Below are 22,515 nucleotides of genomic sequence, written 5' to 3' on the forward strand. Positions count from 1 at the left end.
GGGGTGGGTGGCCAGCACCACGTCCGGCCGCCTTTGTCTCCCCAGCGGCGATGTTTGCACACCGCACCAGGTGCTCATTTGAGGCTGAGTCGACCTATGGGGAGGCCCAGGACCGGTTCAGATAATCGCCACTTGGTGTTGGTCACGAGCGGGAATCGAACTCGGGTGGCCGGGTTCGGCGCGCGCGGCGCTAACCGCAGCACCACCGCTCCCCACATTGATGTAATAATACACGGAGCACCTGCTAATTTAATGTACTTTAGTAGCGTTTCATTCTTTGGGAATTCACATATCTCTCCCCAATGGTGTCAGTATCAAGAACGTTTATTTATTTTTCTGTCAATCACTGCTGGATGGGGGGGGGGGGTCTTCCCATGCCGTGTTAGTCGTGTAAGATGTTGACCATACTTCACCACGCTGGTAATTATAAGTTGAACTAGGGGTGGCTGGCTGGGGGGGTGGGGGCACTGATGTTAACCGGAGTCAAAGATTTCAATGAAGTCGACGAGTTCAGAGCTCAGCGCGCCAATCACTGCGCCACCGCTCCAACCGGATTAGGTTGCGATAGGGTAATCCGTTTATAGACATGTTTTTTTATTAGGACTCACTTCCTTTCTCAACAAGCGTCTGCTGAACATTGTGAAAGCGATGACTCGAAATCGAGCAGAGGGATGAGTGTTGGAGCGAGATCGGGCTGGTGAGACGCGTGCAATGGTTTTCATGTTAAAGCGTTATCGTCTTCATAATTGTCTCGCAATTACTCTTTGGTTCTTTCGGTAAAGTCACGTATAAAGATAAAATAATAAATTAAATACTAGCATACGACGTTTCGATTGCAACACAAGCAATCATCATCAGGTATAAATTAAATAGAAACACAAATCTAGTATACTTAGAAATGGAATGTAATACAACAGAGAGTCGGATAACATAACAGTCAACACCCTACCTGGTTGATTTCGTTCTTCCTGAGAATGCTAAATTTGAGAGAGAGATAAAGCACAGAACCACAACTCACCCACCCACCCACAACTCACCCACCAACCCACAACTCACCCACCCACCCACAACTCACCCACCCACCTACAACTCACTCACCCACCCACAACTCACCCACCCACAACTCACTCACCCACCCACAACTCACTCACCCACAACTCACTCACCCACCCACAACTCACTCACCCACCCACAACTCACCCACCCACAACTCACTCACCCACCCACAACTCACTCACCCACCCACCCACAACTCACTCACCCACCCACCCACAACTCACTCACCCACCCACCCACAACTCACTCACCCACTCACCCACAACTCACTCACCCGCCCACCCACAACTCACTCACCCACCCACAACTCACTCACCCACAACTCATCCACCCACAACTCACTAACCCACCCACAACTCACTCACCCACCCACCCACAACTCACCCACCCACCCACAACTCACTCACCCACCCACAAATCACTCACCCACCCACAACTCACTCACCCACCCACAACTCACTCACCCACAACTCATCCACCCACAACTCACTCACCCACCCACAATTCACTCACTCACCCACCCACCCACAACTCACCCACCCACCCACAACTCACCCACCCACCCACAACTCACTCACCCACCCACAACTCACTCACCCACAACTCACTCACTCACCCACCCACCCACCCACAACTCACCCACCCACCCACAACTCACTCACCCACCCAACCCCGGTCGCGACGTCACATGAGAGAGTGGCGTATGGACAATGCACCTGCACGCCAAAGCCAAGCCAAGCCGTCTCTTGCTGCTGTTTTTTCGGTTTGGCCATGTTTGTTTGTTGTAGTAGTACAGAGTTAGACTGATGGCCTTAATCGAAGTTGTCTTGTGGTTGTTGTTGTTTGACTTGCATCCCACTGCGATTTTTGCACACAGTGTTGGTGTACGGTGCTTTTTCTGCAATATTTTGCTGTCTTTTCTTGGATTTTCTGTTTGCACATAGTCACATTAAGATGTTTTCTTGTTCATGTTTTTTGTTTGTTGCGGTTGCACCCGATTCAAGAGCCGAATGGCTCACAGGGCTATACCTAATAAATGAAACGTGTCTCCTCCCACCGTGCCGACCTCCCCACCCCACCGTGCCAACATAGCTTCGGGCTAAGACCTCCCTCCTCATCATCCCCCTTCACACACAGGCACACACACACAGAGAGAGACACACACACTCGCTCACGTTGAGCGGACAGGACGCTTACCTGCGCAGTTCACAGCAACAGCGGAGGCGAGCACCATCGGCGTCTCGTTGCGTTTCAACGCGGCCAAGTCAAGGCGTAAGTATTGAGACGCACTTCAGAGAGAAAGAGAGATATCCTTCAGCAATGAAGACGATATGTTAAGTACTGTAGTGTGGAAGTGTGTGTGTGTGTGTACCTCGACTGCTACAATTGCGAGGGAGCGGTGGAGCGCGATTCGCTTATACAAGAGCTATAACTCGATGCTGTATTCTATGTCAGTTTAACACGTAGGCTTTCGCGAACAATATCTATAATATGGTTTTTTTTTTGGGGGGGGGGGGTGAGATCGCGTAAATATGAGTGTCTCGTTAAACCCGCCACCACCGACAGCAAATTAGTAAGGGGTTGTCACGTAAACAGAAAGTGCCAGAACAGTACTAGTGTGTAGTGTAGTGCACAGTGTAGTATACTAGTACAGCACTAGTGTTTAGTGTAATATGTAGTGTAGTATACTAGTACAGCACTAGTGTGTAGTGTAGTGTATAGTGTAGTATACTAGTACAGCACTAGTGTTTAGTGTAGTGTATAGTGTAGTGTATAGTGTAGTGTATAAGTGTAGTGTATAGTGTAGTGTATAGTGTAGTATACTAGTGTATAGTGTAGTGTATAGTGTAGTGTATAGTGTAGTATACTAGTACAGCACTAGTATATAGTGTAGTGTATAGTGTAGTGTATAATGTAGTATACTTGTACAGCACTAGTGTATAGTGTAGTATACTAGTACAGCACTAGTGTGTAGTGTATAGTGTATTACACTAGTACAGCACTAGTGTATATGTAGTGTATAGTGTAGTATACTAGTACATCACTAGTGTATAGTGTAGTGTATAGTGTAGTGTATAGTGTAGTATACTAGTACAGCACTAGTGTATAGTATAGTGTATAGTGTAGTGTATAGTGTAGTATACTAGTACAGCACTAGTGTATAGTGTAGTGTATAGTGTAGTATACTAGTACAGCACTAGTGTATAGTGTAGTGTATAGTGTAGTATACTAGTACAGCACTAGTGTATAGTGTAGTGTATAGTGTAGTATACTAGTACAGCACTAGTGTATAGTGTAGTGTATAGTGTAGTATACTAGTACAGCACTAGTGTATAGTGTAGTGTATAGTGCAGTATACTAGTACATCACTAGTGTGTAGTGTATAGTGTAGTGTATAGTGTAGTATACTAGTACAGCACTAGTGTATAGTGTAGTGTATAGTGCAGTATACTAGTACAGCACTAGTGTATAGTGTAGTGTATAGTGCAGTATACTAGTACAGCACTAGTGTATAGTGTAGTGTATAGTGCAGTATACTAGTACAGCACTAGTGTGTAGTGTATAGTGTAGTGTATAGTGTAGTATACTAGTACAGCACTAGTGTGTAATGTAGTGTATAGTGTAGTATACTAGTACAGCACTAGTGTGTAGTGTATAGTGTAGTGTATAGTGTAGTATACTAGTACAGTAGTAGTGTATAGTGTAGTGTATAGTGTAGTATACTAATACAGCACTAGTGTATAGTGTAGTGTATAGTGTAGTATACTAGTACAGCACTAGTGTATAGTGTAGTGTATAGTGTAGTGTATAGTGTAGTATACTAGTACAGCACTAGTGTATAGTGTAGTGTATAGTGTAGTGTATAGTGTAGTATACTAGTACAGCACTAGTTTATAGTGTAGTGTATAGTGCAGTGTATAAGTGTAGTGTATAAGTGTAGTGTATAGTGTAGTATACTAGTACAGCACTAATGTATAGTGTAGCGTATAGTGTAGTGTATAGTGTAGTATACTAGTACAGCACACCGGTTGTGTGTTGGAGAGCCAAGCCACAACATTTACAATCCGAGTCCGACGTTTCGTCAGTAATCACAGCCGGCATCATCAGGTGTACAGCCAGAGATTGTTGTTCTCTGCTCTGAGACTGATGTAAACTCAGCCATCAAGACACAAGGCTGTCTCTGGTACAATACGTCAATAATGATCGGACCACGTTGGTTTGCCTGTTCACCACAGGTACTGTGTATGGTTAAATGCAGACTTGATTCCTTGCCAACGTTTTCTTATTTGTTGTTTGAACATCTTAACAGTTCCCGTGTTATTGCCGGAAAGGGTTAAACCCATTCTTATTTTTCATACCACCACCACCACCACCACCACAACAACCACCGCTCTGCAATTGATGGGGTGGATGGGTGGTCAAGCCCAGACAAGCCGGCAAACAGAGTCGTCGTCGTCGTCGCTACGATGTCTCCTGCTACGTCTTTGTGAATTGAGGCGTTGCGTCATTACACGTTGATGTACACACACACACACACACGGTCTGTTCTGGATGACCACAGTCGCACCTAGGCCTCGGCAAGGTATGGTAATTTGCCCTTTTTACCGGGTAAAAGGGTAAAGGTAAAGGTGTCGACATGCCAAGGGGTAAGGGTAAAAGGTAGGGTAAAGGTAGGCTCGTTGCTTTTTTACCTTACCTGCTAAAGGGTAAAAGGTAGGGTAGAGTGATTGTATTGTTGTAAGGTAAAAGGTAGGGTAAAGGTAGGCTCGTTGTTTTTACCTTTTACCTTACCTGCTAAAGGGTACAAGGTAGGGTAGAGTGATTGTATTGTGGTAAGGTAAAAGGTAGGGTAAAGGTAGGCTCGTTGTTTTTACACTTTTACCTTGCCGAGGCCTAGGCTCGCACCACTACGACTGGAGCGTTTTTAATCTTCCATCTGTGCATCAGGTTGTCGGCATCTACTGCTCTGCCATGGTTTGTGCAGTGGGTGATGCGATTTAGGGTGGACCATGAGCAGAATGGCTCACAGGGCTGATACTCCGACTGATGCTCCTGCTGTTGTGGAGTGACTCGTGCAGCCAGCTATGGCTGCAGAGTTTGGTAGTACAAGCTTTTATGGCTTTATTTTGGTGATTTTCGAAAAGTTTTTTGCTTTGGCCATGTTTGTTTGTTGTTGTAGTACAGAGTTAGAATGATGGCCTTAATCTAAGTTGTCTTGTGGTTGTTGTTGTTTGACTTGCATCCCACTGGGATTTTTGCACACAGTGTTGGTGTACGGTGCTTATTCTGCAATATTTTGCTGTCTTTTCTTGGATTTTCTCTTTGCACTCAGTCACATATTCACTTGAAGATGTTTTTTGTTCATGTTTTTGTTTTTTGTTTGTTGCGGTTGCACCCGATTCAAAAGCCGAATGGCTCACAGGGCTACACCTAATACATCAACTTGAACTTGAGTTGTGTGGAAGATAAAAACCGAGAGATCATCTGAGTTTAATGGATGATGCATACCTGTCAAACCCTTATCAGTGCCCTACCTTATTACAGACGAATTCAGACCTTTTTGATCATCCCGTGCCCCTTATACATCTCAACGTTCATCCTACAAAGTCCCATCACAAGGGAGAAACACAAACGAATGGACACATACTATTTTTTTTATTAGTACACGCTTTTATTTAACTCACTCCGTCTGTTGTCGTAGCCTTAAAAAATATTGTAACTAAAAATGTACCCACTTCCCAATGTGCTATCGACTGCAAACTTGGTATAGGTATGTCATACTCATGACAATACTATATTCTATCATTTAACAAAAATATAGATGTTTAAACATTTAACACGCTTTTATTTAACTCACTCTGTCTATTGTCATATCCTCAAATCTTGTAACTCTATTTCAACCGTCTTCCCAATGTATCGACTGCAAACTTGGTATAGGTATGTCATACTGATGACCATACTATATTATATCGTGAAAAATTAAAATATATTTTTAAACAATCCTTTTTACGGGTCTAATTGTCCACGCTCAATCACCACGGCCCCTTACGTTATGGAAAGCTGCGGGCCACTTTCTGGAGTCGTGGAGTTTTGCCATTACGAGTACGGTAAATTTAATTAAAGCGTGTTTAAAAAATATATATTTTTAAATATTTTATTTAGGCCCGTATTGAAACGGGCTGTACGCCGTACGGACCTGAAAACAACATTTTCTCTGTACAAGCACACGGGGTCAACCGAGTGAGTTGACACGGTATGATGATGGGTGGGGAACCGGTGCTTTGGGGACGGACGACATTCATCCATCAGTGGAATGATCGTGACTCATGCTCACTAACGTTTGTAGATTCGTTGTTATAAATCTATCAAAACAAAGCCGTATAACTCGGAGGCAACTAAGACTCGCATGAGAGCTCTTAAGGACCGGCTCCTGCTCGACGTTATTCACACCCATCGTGGCTCTTTAAATATTTGCGTTTATTTTTGTTTAATACCGAATTCGGATGTTTTTTTGCCTCGTTAATTTGGTTGCCCACCCCTGAACTAGTGTGCTCAGAACGCCTCTCTGCAACGTACAGCCCGGTAAACATGCCAACGTTGAGGGTAACGTTGTCCCAGCGTTGTGGTAACGTTGCCCCAGTGTTGTGGCAACGTTACCCCAGCGTTGGGGTAACGTTTCTCCAACGTTGCGGCGATGTTGCCCCGACCTTCCGATGTGTTACGGGGAGTGTGGCAATCGATATTCTTTGTCCGGTATTTTTCGTGCGGATAATTATTCGCAGAGCGTGTGAAGTGGAGTCTCTTCAGCGTAGTAACCCAAGGAACAATCAATATTTGTTCCGGTTGTGGGGTTGTTTTTGTCAACACAATTTCCTGAGCGCAGCCGCCTCCCTCCAACGACCCAACACGTCAAACGACCAGAGACACACAGCACTAACCAAAGTACTGTAGAAGAAGATAGTTCACACGTTTCTTGAATCGAACAAGGTTACGTGGGACTTGGGAGAAGAGACGATGGTATGAGGAAGAAACCGGGATCTCTGTACTTTTAAATCTAGATTGAAAACCCATGTCTTTAGAACCACTTTTTTTGTTTGGATTGTTATCCGCCCCCGCACCTCCGATTATCACGGTTGGCTACGTACACTGCAAAACAAGTTGAAGATACACACATTAAATCATCTCTGAACTGCGATTGCGGTGAAACCCAAGCCATCAAACAAGACAACACCGGCGAATGCGCGATCCATGCAACATCCTGGCGGTGTCGCTGCGGTGCGCACAATATCTGCTGCTTGGAATTTCTCTCACTTGATACAGCTATCGTGCTGTGACGGTTCCACCACCTGAAGACGGAAGCTTGTGTTGCCTCCGAAACGTCGTGATTTTTATTTTAGTTTTATTTTACTTTTAATAATTATTTTTTTTACCTACGTGACTTTACCGAAAAAACCTAAGAATATGAATCCTTGCAGTCACGAAAGCTTCAAATCTAGAATCTACTGCTGCCCCACAAACATGATGGGAGGGAATTCCAAGCGGTGGAGTGCGAGAGGGATGAATTGGCGAGAGGGATGCATTGGCGAGAGAAATTGCTATGATGTGCAGTTCGGATGAGACGAAAACGGGCAAGTCTGGAAGGCCGAGTCCCCAATAGTTGTGTAGGAATCAATGAGGGGAGTTTATGGGAACAGTAACCCTGGTAGTAGCGATAGACGAGTGATACGGAAGCAACTGACTGCCGGTGAGTGAGTGAGTGATTGGCTCGATTTAGTGAATGCCGGATCATTGATCAATCTGGCTGGGCTGTGTGTGTGTGTCTGTCCGCACTGCCTATCTCAAAATTCCAGACGAGACGGACGTGAGACAGCTGACCCGGTGACATTCCACGATGGGAGCCGGGACCAGATCTGATGGTGGTGGCGGCGGCGGCGGCGGCGGCGGCGGGGTCACCTTGGCCATGCACGTCATTGGGTTTGCACTGTCCACGCTTGGCTTTGGCCTCACGGTGATGGTCATCTATCTCAACTGCTGGAGCATCTACAGCCACGGGCCCGGCACCTACATGCAGAGCGGCCTGTGGAACATCTGCGTGAGGAATGCCAGCACGGAGCGCGGCGAGGTCTGCAGGCAGTTCTACACGGCGTTGTCGCAGCCCAGTAAGTGCCCACCAACCCCGTGAGGTCGCGTGTTCGGTGAGCGACCTCGACGTTCGGCGACTCGGTGATCATCTTCCCCGCGAGTTGGAGTGGTCTTCATGTCTCGCCGAGTATTGGTGATTGATCACCGGCGAGCGGCCGTCATGTCCAGCGTCCGCGATGAATGCCCCTGCGAGTCGGCTCAATATCCGGTGACGATTTTGGTGACCTTAATAGCCAGTGATTATCTTTTTCATGATGTTCAGTGAGTGAACCCCGATGCCCAATGTGTTTGAATTAATGTCCAGTGAGTGACTTTGAAGTGCACTGTGAGTGATGAAGAGTTCAGCGGTCTTTGTGTAAAGTTAGTGATTTTATTCACCAAGCGTCTTTAATTCATGACCAGTAAAAGCGGCCTAAATTGCCAATTATTTTAAAGTCCAATGAGTGTCCTCTTTGTCCAGGGATTCGGGTGAGTGTCCTACATGCTCATTGGGTGGGCACCTCTTCCAAGACATTCGGCCAGCACGGAAGAGTGGGCAAAGATTCTCCCTCCCTAAGGCAAACTTTCTCGAGCTCCCTCTGTCTTGACGCCCATCTGCCAGCAGTGGCAGTGATCAAGTACATTACAGTGTTGCACCTTGACCTTCGACCGCTTATTATATCCCAAAGCCAGCGTTCGTGACGATTAGCGATGTTCTAGACAAAACCCCCATCATTAACACGGGTATAGCTGATTCAGTGTGTTGTGGGCGAGGGCAGGATTCCATTTTTTTTTGTACAAGATTGCATTGTGGCCGAGATCCACACTGCATTAAGGCATTACCCACACTGCACATGCACGATTGCTGTAATTGTGAAGATTAACAAAAACTCCTGCCCACCCCGCTCTGCCCCTTTGCCCACATCACGCGTCAAGCGTGAAGCCGTTTTTTCACAAGAAGCTTTGGCGACGCTGGGGACAGCCTTTGTGGCGCTACGGCTTGATCCGGAACTCTATTTTGGTCGCTTTAGGTTCACCTCAAAAGCTGGTGTAAGTCAAGAGTAGTCTCATGACTCTGGTGTACTGTTGGCCGAGCTGCAAAAGCAGAGCGGAAACTTGCGAGGGGACCCGTACCTTTTGTGACGATAGCAGCTGGCAGCGGTGTGTGCGTTCAATGTCACGTGTAGGGTAGCGGTTTTTTTATTGATGAGATAGCTCATAATGTACCAGGTGTTGCCGTGACACTGCCCTTCAGAACTACCGTATAATCTGGTTGTAGATTAACAGATTATGGTCTTGTACAACTTCGGTAAATGTATATAATGCAGTGGAGCAGAATGATTGATGTGGGCCCACGTGCAAGGAATTGAATGGGACCTCCCCACCCGTACAATTTCCACAGGTCCCACCGTCTCGCATTCACGTTGCATTGTGGCTATTGAAATATCGAGGGGGGGGGGAGGTTGTTTGTTTGTTACCGAATTGAAAGAAAAAAATGCCCCTCATTGTTATTTTGGTTGCCGACCCCTGGCCTGGGAGTATTATTAAAACTACCCTATAAATATTAATGAAATGCAATACAATCCCAGTAGGTACCAGATCTCAATAGAGGCGTAATGCCCCCCCCCCCCACCACCCTATAGGGCGAATTTGCAGTTACGTGATTCATCTTTTGGGGACAAACTTCGCACTTACGCTGTGCATTTCACAGTTAGGCGCTCAAGGAAAAAAGTAAAAAATTGTAAAATGTAATTATTTTTCAATGATAAAAAAAACTCTTAAGTAACAAAAAAAAACTCAATACGATGGCGTCACTGCGTCATTCGCTTTGTGCAGAAGCAGCTCATAGAAGCAGCTCACAGAAGCAGCTCACATAAGCAGCTCACAGAAGCGTTCAAGAAGCCCTGAAGTTACTCCTTATGAAGTAATCTTTGTTAGTAGTCATCTTTTTAACCTGTATTTGTTATTAAGTAAACAACTGTACTGCCACCCGAACACAGGTGCCAATTCCCAGACTGTCCGGGTCAACTCAGTTCGGACAGTCCAGGCAATCTAGACAGTTCAAACAGTCCAGACAGTTCGGACAGTCTTGGCAGTTCAGACTGTCTGGGCAGTTCGGACAGTCTTGGCAGTTCGGACAGTCTGGGCAGTTCAGACTGTCTGGACAGTTCAGACTGTCTGGACAGTGTGGACAATTTGGACAATTTGGACAGTTTGGACAGTCTGGACAGTTTGGGCAGTTCGGGCAGTTTGGACAGTCTGGACAGTCCGGACAGTCCGGACAGTAAAGACTGTTTGGACAGTTTGGACAGTTTGGACAGTTTGCACAGTTTGCACAGTCTGGACAGTCTGGACAGTCTGGACAGTCTGGACAGTTTGGACAGTCTGGACAGTCTGGACAGTTTGGACAGTCCGGACAGTCCGGACAGTTTGGACGGTTTGGACAGTAAGACTGTTTGGACAGTTTGGACAGTTCGGATAGTCCGGACAGTAAAGACTGTTTGGACAATCCGGACAGTTTGGACAGTCCGGACAGTCTGGACAGTTTGGACAGTCCGGACAGTCTGGACAGTTTGGACAGTTCGGACAGTTTGGACAGTCCGGACAGTCTGGACAGTTTGGACAGTTTGGACAGTCCGGACAGTCCGGACAGTTTGGACAGTCCGGACAGTCCGGACAGTCCGGACAGTCCGGACAGTCCGGACAGTCCGGACAGTTTGGACAGTTTGGCCAGTCCAGACAGTAAAGACTGTTCAGACAGTCCAGACGACAGGTGGGAAACCCTTAGGCTGCTCCCCTCTGGCCAGTGGATGCTCATGTGTCACACCACCTGCACAATAATCCATAGCAGCGTCACCGATGTACATGCATATGCCGCTGTAATCTGAGACCTTTATTTGAGCAGTAGCAGTGGTCAAACATGGGGAGGGAGGTGGAGTCCCATTTTTGCTGCCCATTGTGTTTGTGAACCTTTATATTTGTACGCAGTGCAGCGTCTTATTTGTTGTTTTTAGACAATAACAAACGTCCGACTTTTAAAGACACTATCGTCGACTGCCCAATGATTTAGGGCGCTCACCCAATGAATGCCACCCCCATTGCTTGCTTGAGCTTGGGAGACATCGATTTTGTAATCGGTAACAACAACCATTATGAATATGCACAGCCCCCTTGTCATTCCACTGCTGGAATAACATGGGGGCTTGTCCACAGCGCAGTCCCACAGCCCTGTGCCATGCCTGTATTCATCCGATTTAGCTTCCGCAATATGACGACATTGTACTGTATGTTGAACTTATTTCGCACCGTACGTAGCCAACCGCGCTAGTTGCAGGTGCGGCAGAAGGTCAACGAATGAGTTTTAAACATAGATCAGTGGTTCTTCTTCTGGGGTGCACTCACCCCCTGGGGGTGCGAGATGCCCTTTCTGGGGGTGCGAGACGTGGCCAGATTTTTTTCGAAAGCAAATCACCGAAACCCAAATTAAGCATAGGCACGTAAGTGCGACTACTTTGTTTTATCAAACGTAAGTATTTAGTATTATACATATTTTTTACGATTGAGAACCAATGGGGTGCAAGGTTGCAGTAATGGTTAACAACCACTGATCTAGATGATTTCATAGTGCATCGCTCCAGTGGCTTCCTAATATCGTAAGGAAGAGCGTTCCAGACGGCCGCAGAAGCGCTTTTGAAAACCCGTAATGCGGTGACCCGCTTGCGTTCGACGGTTAGCCAAAAGTCGCTGCTGTCAGGAGGTTGGTCACATTCCACGTGATTTGGCCACGGGCAATAATCATACCAACATATTTTACAGTGCATGCCGGAACTTAGGGTTAAGCATATAAACAAACTGCCACCCAAGGCTCCAAAGCCGTAATAACTGGTGATGAAACTCGTTGATTTGCATTTTGCGGAGATTCCACCCCTAGTTTTACAACGCGTCGTAAAGTGTGCACTCAAATGGTTAACAATATCACACGAGTCACGTGACCAGGAGATGCCAAATGACTTTGGTTATTGCCAGGTAGTGACTTTCAAGGGGGCACTAAAAACGTTTTGTTTGACCCAGGTGCCGTTTACATCGAGTCTGGGACGTTTTACTGCGGGGGAGAGCGGGAGGGGGGGGGGCCCTCATGTCTGCCTGGCAAATGAGATGACAAGGATCGATGGGCGTTGCTTCTCAAGCGGTGGCGTAACCATCCGTGTTTAAACCGTGTCCTCGAGTGAAGTAGGGTCCAACACATAAAAAAAACTCCGTCGATTGACACAGCATGGCCAGGCCTTTATGCCGTAGTGAGTTTACATTGGGCTGTCAACATATTCGGTCTCGACACAGTAGAAACAACTTGTTCAGTATCTGTTTTTTTGAAGGTGAACAGGTGGCTGCGACATCAGAGTGGTAAGCTGACACAACTGAGCTTCTGTGTTCGAATTCACTCAACCGCCCTTTGATTAAACTGTAGGGTTCTCAAGTGCGCCGAGTTGATCATCTCAGCCAGGTCACCGATGACAAAAATCCACAACGTAACATTTTCTTCTGCGTTTCATTTTTGCTCAATTCAAGTTGGGTAAGCGCAGCTCCCTGCAATGTGTAAGAGGTCACTTTCAGGAGGCATCTTGGAGGTTGCTTTGTGATATCTGCTTCTGTGGGCCGTTCTCCAACGTGAAGGGGGTTGCACTGCTCTGTGAGAGATCTGGACGGATTCTACATTTCGTGACAGAATGCTGATAGTACCTATGTATGTATGTTGAACTTCTTTCGCACCGTGCTAATCGAAGGTGTAGGGGAAGGACAACAAACAAACACAAATCAGTTCTCAATAAATAAGTGTTCATTCTAGATTGTTTAAAAGTGTACAGCTCCAGTGGCTTCCTAACATCGGAAGGAAGAGCGTTCCAGACGGCCGCAGCAGCCGTGACAAGAGTCCGCGTGCGATGATGCTGACTTGCGCCATCGCGCGGGCTGCAGGGTTCTTCCAGGTGGTGCGTGCACTGATGCTCATGGCCGTGGCGGTGGGCGCCATCGCGCTCTTCGTCTCCACGCTGGGCACGGCGTGCGCCCGCCGCTTCAGCGAGCACGCCAGCACCAAGACCAAGCTGACCTGTGCTGGCGGTGCCCTGTGGCTGCTCTCGGGTTCGTAACGGACGGACGGACGGACGCATGGACCAACGGGTGGATGGACGGACGTACGCACGAACAGCTGACGGACGGACGCATGGACGGATGCGACGGCCGCAGGGATGGATGGATGGACGCACGGGCGGATTGATGGATGCGCTGACAGGCGGATGGATGGATGTATGGACACGGTGACGGATGGACAGACACATGGATGCATGGACAGATGGATAGATGTTGCAGATGGATGGAGGTGCGCACGGATGCGCGGATGTGCGGAAGCATGGGAGGACTGAGCAACATCACATATCCGACTCGCTGCGGACTGAGCTCTTAGGCAGATCTGTTCAAAGGTCGGATATGTGAACAGCGATATAAAACGTCATTATGTGGCGTTTTCATAAGCAAAATACATCGTTGCGCAATGCTATTGCTCTTGCGTATATGTTCCTCGCGGACCAGCGCGGTGTAGTATGGTAATTTAAACCCGCACGGCATGGCGTAGCGTAGGGAGGCCCTCATCCTGCCGTAGCGGATTAATAAAAAGGGTTTGCTGCACATGCACGTACATGTCTGTTTCGTAAGGGAGCAGCGGCGTTGCCTTTCCCTGTACCCTGCAAAACCTGTTCCCCCTTTGTTGAGACCAGAAGAGAATGCATTATTAATGCAGCAGTGTCCATTCAGCCACGCTGCTCCGCCGTGCATAGCTCCCCGGGGGTCAGCCTCGTCACGAAGTTTCCAGGGTGGCTTCGCGATTCTCCAACCTCGCTGAGACAGACAGAGAGAGAGAGAGGGGTCACGGGTAGACCCACGGCAGGGATTTGATACCCGTACACTCACGATGAGAAGGCAACCGAGCTGAACTGCATTCTGTGCAGCTTCCCGTGACGATATGGGATGCGGTTATTCAAACATTGTTTTTTTAACCCGGGCTCCGGTGTTGATTTACACGACCCGCGTAGTTCACCCGGAATGCACCCAATGCCATCAGACCTCACAAGCTAAGCAGGTGTGTTGAGCCTGGAAAATGCTGTGACGGGCAACCACCATGGCCAATGTTCGTCGTTGTGGGCAGTGCAGCAAAATTCCATTGTGCTTCTGTACTCCCTCTCCGTCTAACTTCTGCAACGCACACTGACCGGCGTGGTGAAGTATGGTCAAATAAGCCTCACTGGCTGCACGGCGTGGTGTTTGGCCCCCGACCAGCAGTAGATTGACAAACGGGTTGTCTGTGTGGGTTTCACACGTCGGCTTTCCCGACCCATATCCATAATAAAGATTTATTTGGGTTAGACTACGTACATTTATATTGACGATGAATTTATATGTACGCAATCTAACCCAACAAGTACCTTGATTGTGGGTTGTCTTTGTGCGTGTGCGATCGATTCGATAATCGGCGCTTGAAAAAACTGAATCGATGGCGTGGAATGTTGCACGTGACGTTTTCTCTCGTGCTAAGCTTTGCCGTGCTCCCCGCAGGTCTCTGCGTGATGCTGGCCGTGTCCCTTTACGCCAACTTCGTCGTGAAACAGCTGTACAACCCGCTGGAGCCCTACGGCGTTCGGTGGGTACAAAGACGAAGATCCCCCGTGTAGCCTTAACAGACTGTCGGGGCAAGTGCTGTTCGCGAGTAACACCTAAGCAGGCCGGCACGGGCACACGAGGGGGTGGGTGGCCAGCACCAGGCCTGGGCCGCCTTTGTCTCCCTAGTGGCGACGCTTACACGCACCGCACCAGGTACTCATTTCAGGCTGAGTCGACCTAGGGGAAGCTTTGGACTGGTTCAGATAATTGTCGCTTGTGTTGGCCATGAGCGGGGATTGGTTTCGGATTACCGGGTTCGTACCGCAGCGTGCTAAACGCTACGCTACCGCTCCCCACTTTTGTCTTCCTTCAGCGGGTACACACACAGACTCACCCGCCTGGGACAGTGGCCACGCATTAGTCACGTGTTTGCCTAGGCTGCACACGCACGATTTTCAGTAATCGTGGAAAAAAAGCTCCCCTGACAACCTTGGGTAGCCCTCGCCCTTTGTCCATATCAAGAGTCGAGTGTGAAACCGGAAAATTCCAAACCGGGACAAAATCCCATTTTTCCCCAAAAGATATGGGAAACCTGGGACAGCTGTTCTGCCCCTAGGGCTGTACGGACCAATCCAGGGCATGTTTGGTAACTTTACTGGAAATTTGTATAAAAGAGCTTCATAGCTCGTCAGATTCCTCGACATTAAATAAAGAATCTGATTCTAAGCTACAGATTGTACAGATGTATGTATTTTTCGATTTAAAGCTTTCGTGACTGCAGGGATTCATCTTCTTGGTTCTTTCGGTAAAGTCACGTACAAGGGAAATAATAAAATAATAAAAAATAAAACATTATTATGGGCAATAATAAAATAATAAAAATAAAACATTATGATTTATTTTCATCACTTCATTATTTCCCTTCTACGTGACTTTACCGAAAGAACCAAGAAGATGTATGTATGTTGAACTTTCGCAATGTATGTAGCCAACCACGCTCATTGGAGCTGCGGGGGAAGGACAATAAACTAAACACAAAAAACAAAGGTTCATCGCAAAGCTGGTGTAAGTCACAGTAGTCGCATTGCTCCAATGTACTTTTGCCAAGTTGTAAAAGTGGAGGGCAATTTGCGACGGAACGCGTGCCTTCCTTGACGACAGCAAACTGCCAGCAGTGTGTACGTTCAATATCACCTGTACGGTAGTGTGTGTGTGTGTGTGCGCTTTATTGATGAGAAAGCTCTGAAGGTGGCAGGTGTTGGCATTACACCGCATCCAGCACCACCATATAATCTGGTTGTAAATTAACAGGTAAACGGATTTATGGAACATTGGTAAACATTGTACACCAGGGGCAGTGGCAGTTTTACGCTGCACGTGGCCTGCAAGTGCATCGCACACAGACGTATGTATGTTGAACTTCTTTCGTACCGTACGTAGCCAACCGTGCTAATCGGAGGTGCGGGGGAAGGACAACAAACTAAACACAATTCTGAAGAAATGAGTTTTCAGTCGAGATTTAAAAGCGCTTAGCTCCTGTGGCTTCCTAATATGGGAAGGGAGAGCGTTCCAGACGGCCACAGAGGCGCATCTGAAAGCGCTCGATACAGTGACCATCTTTGTTCGATGGCCAGCCAGAAGCCACTGCTGCTGCGAGGATGACCGGAGTTCGCGTGATGATGGTTCATGCTCCTTGACGAGATGGCTACGAAAGGGCTCAGTGTGTAATGAACACTGATGCTGGTGGCATAGTATAGATGGCACGGGGGCCCCGGCCCCTTTCGCCCTGTCCAATTTTCTACCCCCCCCCCCCACCCTACTTCGTATTCTGCCACCCCGGGGGCCCCCTCCCGTCCGGCCCCGTTGGGTGCCTGCGCAGTTGCACCGCCTGCACGCTCGGGCAGCGAAATCCCCGTGCGTGTCGTGCTGAACGGCGTGCGGCGATTACTCTCGCGGCAGGTTCTCGTTCGGTGCTGCGCTGTACACCGGCTGGCTGGCCGGCGCCTTCATCGTCATCGGCGGCGCGCTCATGGTTGCCGTATTCTTCAGGAAAAATTCCCTCCGGACGACGTGAGTTCCGCGTCTCTGCGTGTGCCCCCCCCCCTCCTCCCCCGCTCCGTCTATGGCACAGCGGTGGCCAACTGCCATACGAGTTGAACGGCTCACACAATTTCACAGGCAATTTAACCCCGCACCCACTTAGTTCAGGAAACTTGCAACGCATAGCACTCCATTGTGTGATTTGGCCAGGACTGAAAATGAGGGCACGGTGCCGTTGGAAGATATTTACCTTCGACGGTTTAACTTCCAGGCTCTCAACGTGTTCCGCTGTCATTGGCATAAGGCGCCGTGGTGGCGAGATGTTAACTACATCGCCTGGTATGCACAAGGTCGTGGGTAGGATACCGACCCTGACGCCTGCTGTTTATTTGGAGTTTGCATGTCTCTCCCCGTGCTGGCGTGGATTTTTCTCCGGGTCCTCCGGTTTTTCCCTCCACGTTTAGAATCAACAACATGCGTTTAGAGTATTTCGCTGCTGCAAATTTCCTTCATTGAGATATCATTTGTGGCCAGGTCGCTTCTGAAAAAGATCTGTACAGCTCAGTGGGCCTCACCTGATAAAATAAAAAGAGTTGATAGTTTGTTTTGTTTTTTACCCGATTAGCCATGTGCAGCTCTTTAACCCACCCCATGCGGCTCTTTGGAAGGGGCATTAGGCACAACGTACCATCACAGTAGCGAGGAATAACGAAAGTCTCCCGTGCTGTGCCGAAAACTGTCAATATGCGTACACCCTCAGCCGAACTCAAGGGTACTTTTTGGCTCTCAGTTTGTAAAAGGTTGGCCACCCTTGGACTATGGGTTTAGGTTACCTCTGGAGCGAGACATGGGTAATCATTTTGCAGGCATTGCATTACTCTTCGCTGAATGAAAATGAAATGGTGTTGATGAAAAAGTATCGCAATGATGTTAAATAAGAATGTGGAGCTATTTGTCAATCTGCTGTGGCTGCTGCTGGATAAAGGCCTTCCTCACGCCGTGAGGGTTGTTTGACCATACTTCACCACACTGGTCAATGCGTGGGGGGGGGGGGGGTGAATCGGCGGGGGGTGGGGTTGGCGGGAGGTTGTGCCCTGTACCATGCTCGTCATTAATGTTCTCCGTGGTTGGGAATCAAACCAGGCTCCGCCAGGTTTACAGCACAGCACATTAACTAACCACCGCCAATCGTAAAAAAACACGTGTGACTTCATTAAAATAATACTTTTATTTCATGTAGCGTCATTCATGCTGACAGCATCCCACAACGCTGTACATTAGTTTACGTACAAGGACCAAATCGCACATACGCCTTTGGCGTACGGCGCGAAAGAAGCACAACACACACACACATGCCAGGCAAATGAAAAACCCGACTACCAAGCAAAATCTAAAAATGAATAAACAAATTAATAAATGGCACCGAAAACAAAAAGCGCTAAGCATTTAAACAATAAGCGAGCACGAAAACATTCAAATGAACTCACAGTTGCTGATTCCTCTCCACCCACAGGTACAGATTCGTCATCACTGACATCATCGCGTCCCCTTAAGGAGCAGGCGAACCGACAGCCCACGCTCGCAGAGGACACTTCTAGACCGGGCGGAGAGAGGTTCAAGTTCCCACACTCATCCAACCCTCGTCCTCAAAGGCGGCTAAGGGAGCAGCAATGCCGCCTTAACCGCGCGGCAAACACAGAGCACCATTGGACTAACGGTTGTTTACCGCCGGGCTCGGTGAGCGTGGTCCTTCCAACCCATCCGTCTGTTCGTGGCTTGGAATGTCACGGATTCATTTGAACTCTTTCCCGTTGCCGAGGCATCAGCAATTTGCAGGGCGTGGGGGGGGGAGGTCCCCGTTTACCGCTGAATCTCGGGACGCGCGAGCGGTTCGCCGTTAATTTCATTTAGAGGGGGCATAGTAGCGCCGTTGTTTTTTCAGGTATCGTTACTCGCCGCAGAGAACCGCAGCGACGCGACCTGCCGCCACTGTGCCGCACGCCCTCCCGCGTGGCCTTTCACTTCCGATTCCGTTCCAATGACGTGCGCGTACGTACACGCGCGTCATTGGAATGGGAAAGGTTTTAAGAGAGCTGCGCGCGTCCTGATGTGTTCTTGCTGGGCGTCGCGCGTTGTTGCTTGACACGCGCGACGTTTCCGCCCGCGCACTGGGAGCTTCTGCAGGAGGCGAATATTTCCGAGCGGCCTGTTGTTCGGCATCGAAGTCTCGGCCACTTCGCTTTCACGTGTTTTGTGGAAGCTTCTTCGGTCACTGTTGGTCCAGTTCACGACGCGCCTGGAGCGGAAGGTCGGGATGATGTGGCCAAACGACACGCTGTAACAACTTCGATAACACGTCGGAGCGTGCGGGGCAAACGCGGAAACCTACCCAGTAGAATGTGCGCTGCGGGATTCCTGATGTATGTTAAGTAAATGTTTCATTTCATTGCAATATATAGCACATGTATATAGCAAATACACGGGTACAAATTAGCAAATGGCGAATGATATGCTTTTGTGATTTCAGGCCGAAGTGTGTATAGTAGGAACTGTGATAGTGATAAATTATTTTAGGAAAACTATTTAATATTTAATTTGCCCCCTCTTTTCGCTCCTCCGATGAAGACCGCTTGTGTTTCGATCGAAATGTCGTGGGTTTCTATTTGTACATTATAAATGTTATTATCTTTTATTTAATTTTAGTATCGTTAATTCTCATGCGTACTTATCACGTAAACCACCATAATTTATTAAACCTGATTTGCAATGTCCATAATGATTTTGTACCTGATTAGTGTCACTGTGGAGAATTTTCAGTTCCAAAATAAATAAGTAGACCTTACATCTGTTCCTCCACGTAATTACAGTTGATCATCGATTATCCGGCTTCCAACATTATCCGGCGATCCCGGACCGATCCGGCAAACCGGCAAAAACCGCTCCAGTCAGGCATTCGTCAAACACACATGGTTGTTGAAACAAGAACGTAGTACCTACATCACCGCACGCGTAGTCTTCGAGATTGGAGTGGCAAGTACTGCAACAGTAAATACGGTAACTTTTTTACAGTAGGATATTCATTTCTTGTCTATTTGTACGTTTATTTATGCCAATTTCATATAGTGAACACATTTAAACACGCGAAAAAATATACAAAACACCTAAAACATAAAATGTGGCACCCAAATCCCCCCGAAGCCACCGGATAATGCATTACATGAGCCACATGGCCTTCTCGTCACAAGCATTGGCTCGAGCAAACTTGGCCGCTGATGAGGCACCGAATGTAAAAACCAGTTTAGAGTTTGCCGCATTGAACCGATGTTGATGAAACGATGCATTCTCAGAAGGCGGTATATCTGATGAGTTGTGCAAAACATCACCGTTTCTTTTTTTTAAACGGAGGGACAGATATTCGAAGGAGGCATATTTTCAACTGATTTACTTTGTGCGTACGTGTTTATATTCGTGATTGAGGATAGGAATGTATACTGTTATCTTTAACAGTTAACGATTGTACCTAAATCATCGTCGTCAGCCATGGCCAGTCCACGAGTGGATGAAGGCCTCCACATGCTGTGTGCGTCTTGGGGGGCGGAGGTTGATTGACTACACTTCCCCAAGCTCATCAGCATGGCTTGGTGAAGGTGAGGGAGCATAGCAGACTTTGCTGCGCCGTGCTCTAAGTCGCTCTCGCAAGCCCCTATACCAACCTGCTTTTGTACAGAGGTCGACCATCCACACTCGCAAGTGCTGTTACCGATTGCCCACGAAGGCCGACATGGCAATGGTGTGGCCAAAACCACACATGTCTCCTTCATTGGTGTGTTGTTTACACACCGCGCCAGGTACTGCACTGGTTTAAGGCTGAGTCTACCTAGGGAAGGCCCAGGACCGGTTCATATACCACTCGCCACTGATGTTGGTCGTGAGCGGGAATCGAACTGCCACTCTTCCAGACACTCGCCACTCACTCGGCAAGGTTGCTGCAATGCAATGGTAATATTTTTTTTAGATGATTATTGCGATCCGTAATAGAGTTTTTTTGGGGTTAGACCGCTGATCAATAAGGGTTGTCACTTAAAGAAACGTGGCAATTCTTTACTAGTTCAGCACACAGCGGTGTGTTGGAGAGTAAACGAACAGAATTTACAATTGCAAACCTTACCAATTAATGGTGCCGGGTGGCTATGGGTTTAACGACGCATTCATATTTAAGTGATCTAACCCAAACAACTTCTACGTATTAAACTGGTTATTGCAATATCCGTTGCCCATAACTTTGTATTATCATGTTATCGTCTTGTTTTTGTGCTTTGCTGTACTACCAAGTACAAATAAAGACTTGAAAAGATCTTCAACTGCAGTTCACTCAATATAAGCACGAACAACCATCATTGTGCGTTTCCTAGAAGTACAATATATCCATAAAATATGTTTTTTTTGGGTTAGATCGCATAAATTGCAATGTGTCCATAAATCCGCCAAAACATATCCAATTCGTTACTAGTTCAGCATGCCGGTGTTCGCTGATTGGTGATGCTGGTTGTTGTAATTACTGGCGAAACGTCACAGTAATCGAATTGTAAATGTAGTGGGTTTACTCTCTAACACACCGGTGTGCTGAACTAGTAACGAATTGGCCACGTCCGTTTACGTGACAAACCTTACTCGGTGGCTGTTTCGTGTGGTGGCGAGTTTCACGACGCATTTATATTTACGCGCTCTAACCCACCAAACCACTATTATGGATAATATTGGATGGGGCAATGCGTACGAATGATCCTCCCTACTCTCACTGGACATGTTATCCACTCTCCATTAAAATAACATCACTCGCACTGCTATTTTTTGACTTGTGTTAGGTGGTGGTGGTGGCGGCGTGTTTAACGACACATTTATATTCACGCGATCAAACCAAACAAAACCTCTGTGTTTTTTTCTTCTTGGTTCTTTCGGTAAAGTCACGTAGAAGGGAAATAATAAAATAATAAAAATAAAACATAAAATAATTCGGAAAGACAGCGTCTGAATTTCAGACGCTGTCTGTCGGAAAGACAGCGTCTGAAATTCAGATGCTGTCTTTCCGACAGACCTGTTCTTCACCTGAGGACGGCTGCTTGCGTTGTGGCCAAAACGTTGTGAGAATTATTTTATTATGTTTTATTTTAATTATTTTAATATTTCCCTTCTACGTGACTTTACCAAAAGAACCAAGAAGATGAATCCCTGCAGTCACGAAAGCTTTAAATCGAAAACCTCTGTGGTGGATAATATATAGCTTTCGTGACTGCAGGAATCCATACTCTTTGGTTCTTTCGGTAAAGTCACGTAGGTAGAAAATAAAATAAATCACTTATTTTTCATTTTATTTTATAGCTACGTGACTTTACCGAAAGAACCAAAGATTAAGTATTTTGTCGTTGAACCTTTCAAATATGAAAAAATATCGTGCTATACACAACACAGTTTTTTTAAAAATAAGAGTCCATGAAAAAACAACTGCGTTTACCTCCATGTACAATGAAATGTAAGTAACCAACGAGGCATCAGTGGTAGGGGAAGGGACATATAGAACAAGTGTTTCTCATTTCATGGCGAGAAACCGTAAATGAAACCTAAAATATGTTTAGGAGGTGGTAGGTATCC

At 47.2% G+C, this 22,515-nt stretch overlaps 1 protein-coding gene across 1 annotated transcript; it reads left to right on the forward strand.

Moving 5' to 3' along the window:
* Positions 1-2,169: 2,169 nt before the first annotated feature.
* Positions 2,170-21,671, forward strand: LOC133357538 (claudin-1-like). Its single transcript, XM_061575511.1, has 6 exons — positions 2,170-2,328; positions 7,908-8,216; positions 13,150-13,314; positions 14,782-14,866; positions 16,786-16,896; positions 18,380-21,671. Exons 2-6 carry the CDS (start codon positions 7,949-7,951, stop codon positions 18,417-18,419), a joined length of 669 nt encoding a protein of 222 aa, XP_061431495.1. The 5' UTR covers positions 2,170-2,328; positions 7,908-7,948; the 3' UTR covers positions 18,420-21,671.
* Positions 21,672-22,515: the final 844 nt, after the last annotated feature.

Source organism: Lethenteron reissneri, chromosome 58 (genome assembly GCF_015708825.2).
Source record: "Lethenteron reissneri isolate LAM-NWPU_2019-01 chromosome 58, ASM1570882v1, whole genome shotgun sequence".
Taxonomy (NCBI): Eukaryota; Metazoa; Chordata; class Hyperoartia; order Petromyzontiformes; family Petromyzontidae; genus Lethenteron; species Lethenteron reissneri.